The sequence below is a fragment of the Penaeus chinensis genome, chromosome 25, assembly GCF_019202785.1.
Source record: "Penaeus chinensis breed Huanghai No. 1 chromosome 25, ASM1920278v2, whole genome shotgun sequence".
Lineage (NCBI taxonomy): Eukaryota > Metazoa > Arthropoda > Malacostraca > Decapoda > Penaeidae > Penaeus > Penaeus chinensis.
The window spans coordinates 8,717,888-8,723,309 of record NC_061843.1 but is presented as its reverse complement, the minus strand read 5'-3'; the positions used below and the strand labels follow the sequence as shown (position 1 = coordinate 8,723,309).

Below are 5,422 nucleotides of genomic sequence, written 5' to 3'. Positions count from 1 at the left end.
AAAGAGAAAGAGAAAGAGAGGCAGAGAGGCAGAGAGACAGAGAGACAGAGAGACAGAGAGACAGAGAGAGAGAGAAGAAAGGGAGAAGAGAGGGAGAGAGAGAGAAAAGAGAGGGAAAGAGAGAGAAAAGAGAGGGAGAGATAGAGAAAAAAGAGAGGGAGAGATAGAGAGAGAAAAAAGAGAAAAGAGAGGGAGAGAGAGAGAAAAAAAAAAAGAGAGGGAGAGAGAGAGTGAAAGAAAGAGAGTACACCTATATACATCCATTACTGATCACCGCAATCACGTTTATCATGCTAATAACTTATCTGCACAAACTTTAAAACATTTCGTGACTGTCACTGCACAGATACTGCTATACCTAATCCCAGTAAGTAATCCCGAATGGAATTTCCACTATGAATGGAACCAAAACTAGACCTGCAAAATAGGAGTCCTTCCCGTGCTTATAGCGTCCTCCCGTACTACAGGTGTATCGCAGGAACCCATCTACAAAGGGAAGATAAAGGTGTTCGCGATGCAGCTGGACATTTGGGCGCCCCCTCGCGACGACGTCCTCCTGCGATACAACCTCACCGATCACTTCAAGGAGGTGGGTTGTGGGTTGTGCGCAGCGTCTCCGCGGGAATGAGTACCATATGGTGGTTGTGTTGCGTCCAAGGGCATTTCTCCTTCCTAATGAAGCATAAACATGCCATGCAAGTATGCACTGTTTATTAAGTGCACACGCACGCAAACGCATACGTACACACACACGCGCGCGCGCGCTCGCTCATACGCACATATAAGTGGTGTTAGAATTCTGCTTTAAAAGATGGCTGAAATTCAATATGCCATGCATATTTACCGACATGCACATTTTACCAGGTTTCGTGTATTTTTACTGTTGGTGAATGCCGTCATAAGATATTCTTACAGTAAAGAAAAGAAAATAGTGAGTAGCCTTGCATTTGGGTATAGATAATTTAAGGTAATTTCCAACGTGATCTCGCCAGGGCGACGTGTCCGAGTACCCGGAGGCGACGGTGTGCCTCCGCGCGCGGCCCTCCACGCTCATGAGCTACGAGAGCCACATCTCCATCGCCACCTCCGACCAGGACAACGACGTCCTGCACATGTGTGAGTCCGCCGCTCGGCCGGCCCGCTGGGTCGTCGAGGCTTTTCCTTCCTTCCGATTCTCTTGTTCCGTTGCAATCCTCTCTAGTTGCCTGCCAGGTTTTCCTTCTCTCATTTTCAATTGTAGGATGCGAATGCAAAGTCAAACAGACAGTGTTATCATTATCTTATCTGTTCCCACTCACTAACCTAACAAGGGCGGTGGCATTCTGTCCACGCCCAAGCCTGCGGCCCCGACCTAAGCCCTCCCCCGCCCGCAGACCGTCGCGGCGAGAACCACGGCTTCTACTACAACGGCGTGCGTCAGTACGGCTACCAGGACATGACCAACGACATCGGCCTCCACCAGTGGAGCCACTACTGCCACAATTTCCACAACGGCGAATACCGGGCCTACATCCACGGCAAGCTGGAGGCCAAGGGGCCGTTCAGCGTGCCCCACAAGGTTCCTCTGCCGGTCAAGGGCATCATCACCATCGGGCAGGAGCAGGACCTGCTGGCCGGCGCCTACGACACCGACCAGAGCTTCCGGGGTCACATAGCGCAGGTCAACATCTGGAACCGCTCTCTAACGGCCGAGGAGGTCAGAGTGCAGGCCTCGTGCGGGCCGGCGCCGCTGGGCAACATCTTCTCCACGGACAGGGAGGACATCGAGCTGCTCGGCGGGGCCACGGTGGAGCTGGTGGAGCCGTCGTACTTCTGCGAGAAGGCGGTGGAGTACGTGATCTTCCCCGAGGCCAGGGAGATGGCCGACTCGAAGCTCACCTGCAACCGCGTCGGCTACGAGGTATACACGCCCAAGGACGCCGCGGACAACCACGAGCTGCACCAGCAGTCGCTCAACTTCGCCGAGGAGTGTCTGTCCAACTACCACCTGTGGATCGGGGTCACGGACGAGGAGGAGGAGGACGTGTGGAGGAAATTCACCGACAACTCCGTGGCGCAGACGCAGTTCGAGCTCAACGAGCCCAACGGCGGCACGGGCGAGAACTGCATGCTCATGTTCCTGCCCAACGGCCGCTGGGTGGACACCTCGTGCGTGATCAAGTGGCCCGCGTGCGTGCCCTGCGAGGTGGACCGCAGGAAGCCGCTGCGCCTCAGGGGCTTCTGCTACACCAACGAGGCGGAGACGTACTACGAGGTGCTGGGCTACAAGAGGGGCAAGCCCTACCTGCACGGCTACTACGGCTACATGGTGTACAAGAGCGGCCCGTACGACTGGGAGATGTACGACACGGCGGAGGAGGAGCTGGTCGCCGTGCTCAAAGTGCCGTCCAAAGACACGTACCCGATCGGCCGACACATCTGGGAGTTGAGAAGATCGATGTGCAACCACCTGATCGGATCCAAACTGCAGCTCAGTTTCTCCATCTGCAACAACAACGAATTCACATGCTCAAACGGTGACTGCATTCCCAAAGCGAAGCGGTGTGACGCCAAGGACGACTGCGTAGACTTGTCAGACGAGGAGGACTGTCAGGTGATCATCCTGCCGAAGGGATACCGTCGCGAGCGCCCGCCGGACAACGAAACCGAAGGCCGGGCCATCTACCTGGGAGCCATCGTCAACGTGCAGAGGTTCATGGAAATCAGCGACATCAGGAGAGTGATCAACGTGGAGTTCACGGTAGAGCTGTCCTGGAACGACCCTCGCCCCAAGTACTACAACCTGGGCGACACGCTGGAGTGGAACAAGCTCTCCGCCAAGGACCGCGAGCGCATCTGGCGGCCGGTGCTCAACTTCCCCAACGTCTACGACGGGAACATCAAGCAGCTTTCCCACGAGCTCTACCTGAACAAAAAGGGCAAAGCTCTGAAGCCCAATTACAACGACGTCAGAATGGGTCAGTTACTCTATCTCTGTCAAAATCAACATGGTTATTTGAGGTTATATCATTAAATATTCTGTGTTGATTTACAACAAAGCGTTTCTCTTATTGCTTCACAATTTGGTCTAATCATACAAAGCTTGCTTAAGGAAGCATGGATTATGGTAGGCATTAATTAATCACAATGGTAGATCGAAGGTCAAATAGAATTAAAGGAATATGCAATTTATAGTAAAACTATATTTTATCTTTTTCTCTCAGACACCGTATACGCTGGGAAGTCCGCCGACATCGTACAAAAACAGCATTACAGGTCAGAACATAAAATATTTTACAACAAGACATTGTTACTAGCAATACTTATAATCATTTACACTTCCATCCCGAATTGACATTTCAAACAAGTAATTGAAACTCGAGTCAGAATAAACTAACAGGACCATTAAACCTCAGCGCTGTGTTCGCCTGTTCGTTCGACGTGTTCTACTACCCGTTCGACACCCAGCGATGCTACCTGCAGCTCCAGCTCAGCGTGCGACGAGAACTGGTGTCGTTTTTGTCCGAGAAGGCGAGGGTGGTGTACGGCGAGGACAAGAAGCTGCCCGCGTACGTCCTCAGCGAGTACATCATTGCCGTGACGGAAGGTGGTAACAACGAGACTCGCTACAGTAGGTTACAGGTGAGGGGTAACCCGAGAGAGGTGGCGTGAGGGCGGTAACAACGTCATAGTTACAGGTAAGGGAGAACCCGTGGCAGGTAGTGTGAGGTTGACTTGAAGAAGGGGGGAAAAGAAAGTATTAATTTCTAAAACGTTGTGTGATGTGTAGGTTAGACGAGTTTAGAAAGAGCTCTATGATAATCACTATAACAAATAGCATAAAGTATTTTGAATTCGACTTTCGATGTATGTGGAGATTTGCCCCAAACTCCGTCGAATTACGTCTTCTATAACACGTCATGTTAATTTTATGTGATCCCTGAATCTGTTCCCGTACTGCAGGTGGAGTTCGAGCTGACGAGGAGGTGGACCATGATCGTGCTCACTGTGTATCTCCCGACCAGTATGTTGCAGCTCATCGGATACGCGACGCTCTACGTCAATGTCTCCCTCATGGACGTGAGTTTGAATACTTTGCTTAAGGGTTGGTAGTGACCTCACTTACTTCATTTGGGCTTCCGGCCATAGATATAATTATTATCAGAGTTGGGACAAATTGAAGTGTGAATGAGAATGAATAACATCATAAAACAAGGGCTGTAATTGACGCGTTTAAGTAAATTTTATTTCATCAGAATTCAGTCATTCAGTCATGCGCATTCACTCAGTTATTCATCTTCATTTACATATTTTTCTGCATCCGAACGAAGTATATTCAACAGAAATATTTTTCGTGGTAGTATCATTTGATGGTGTATATATACCAAGGACAGACGAATTCATCACAAATTTAACCTTGAAAAGAATTCATTATTTCAGAAGGTATGAATGTGAGAACAAATAACTTTATTAACACATGTAATTGAACCTTTTAGATATTATATCCTCATCAAAATATTTAAGACATTACGATGAAAATATAACATCGAAATGCTTAAATTGAATCTATTGTATAGGGAACTTACTCATTATCATGCACACCCACCTACCTATTGAACTTATCCATCGCCAATCCACAACATTCAACCCCAACGATGTCCATGACCGTAGGTGCGAATGACCGTGGCGCTGACGACGCTCCTCGTGCTGTACACCCTCTTCAGCAACACCTCCGACACCCTCCCCGTCACCGCCTACGTCAAGCTGATCGACGTGTGGTTCTTCTTCTGCATCTTCCTGCTCTTCTTCATCATCGTGACACACGTGATAGTAGAGCACCTGGTGAACATCGCGGCGATAGAGCAGACGAAACTGACGCAGGTGCGGCCCTTCAATGGGGCCGGGGGAGGAGGAGGCTTTGCTGCCAACTCTATGGTGCGGCCGAGTTCTCCGATGGCCGAGAAAATCATGTTGGCCTCTCGCTACGTCGTTATCCCGCTCGTTATATTCACGTTTAACCTCATTTACTGGGGGCTCGTGTTCGGCACCAACTATTAGGCGTCTGCGCGAAGGCCAGCGGAGACAGGAGGAGAAGTGGGCGTGATAATGAGTGCTGGTTGACCCGGTAGAGAGAGGGTAGAGGGTCACGTGCACACACAGGCACACACACATGTAGGAACACATGTACACACCCACACGCGTACACATACCCACACATACGCACACATGCGCACACACACACACACACACACACACACACACACACACACACACACACACACACACACACACACACACACACACACACACACACAAACACACAAACACACACACATACGCACACACACACATACGCACACATGCGCACACACACGCACACACGCACACACGCACACACGCACACACACACACACACACACACACACACACACACACACACACA

General features: G+C 50.4%; 1 protein-coding gene across 1 annotated transcript; it reads left to right on the top strand.

Annotated features, from left to right (window-relative positions):
• The first annotated feature begins 922 nt into the window (after positions 1–922).
• On the top strand, positions 923–5,219 carry LOC125038744. Its single transcript, XM_047632317.1, has 6 exons — positions 923–1,116; positions 1,374–2,957; positions 3,204–3,255; positions 3,396–3,621; positions 3,943–4,059; positions 4,651–5,219. The coding sequence occupies exons 1-6, from the start codon at positions 1,053–1,055 to the stop codon at positions 5,035–5,037; spliced, it is 2,430 nt and encodes an 809-aa protein (XP_047488273.1). The 5' UTR covers positions 923–1,052; the 3' UTR covers positions 5,038–5,219.
• The last annotated feature ends 203 nt before the right edge of the window (positions 5,220–5,422 follow it).

Excerpts from the sequence above, each read along its gene's own strand:
- LOC125038744 (XM_047632317.1), top strand. The coding sequence starts at position 1,053 with ATGAGCTACGAGAGCCACATCTCCATCGCCACCTCCGACCAGGACAAC. Across the intron at positions 3,622-3,942 it reads CTCGCTACAGTAGGTTACAG|GTGGAGTTCGAGCTGACGAG; the intron begins GTGAGGGGTAAC and ends CCCGTACTGCAG. Across the intron at positions 4,060-4,650 it reads TCAATGTCTCCCTCATGGAC|GTGCGAATGACCGTGGCGCT; the intron begins GTGAGTTTGAAT and ends CCATGACCGTAG.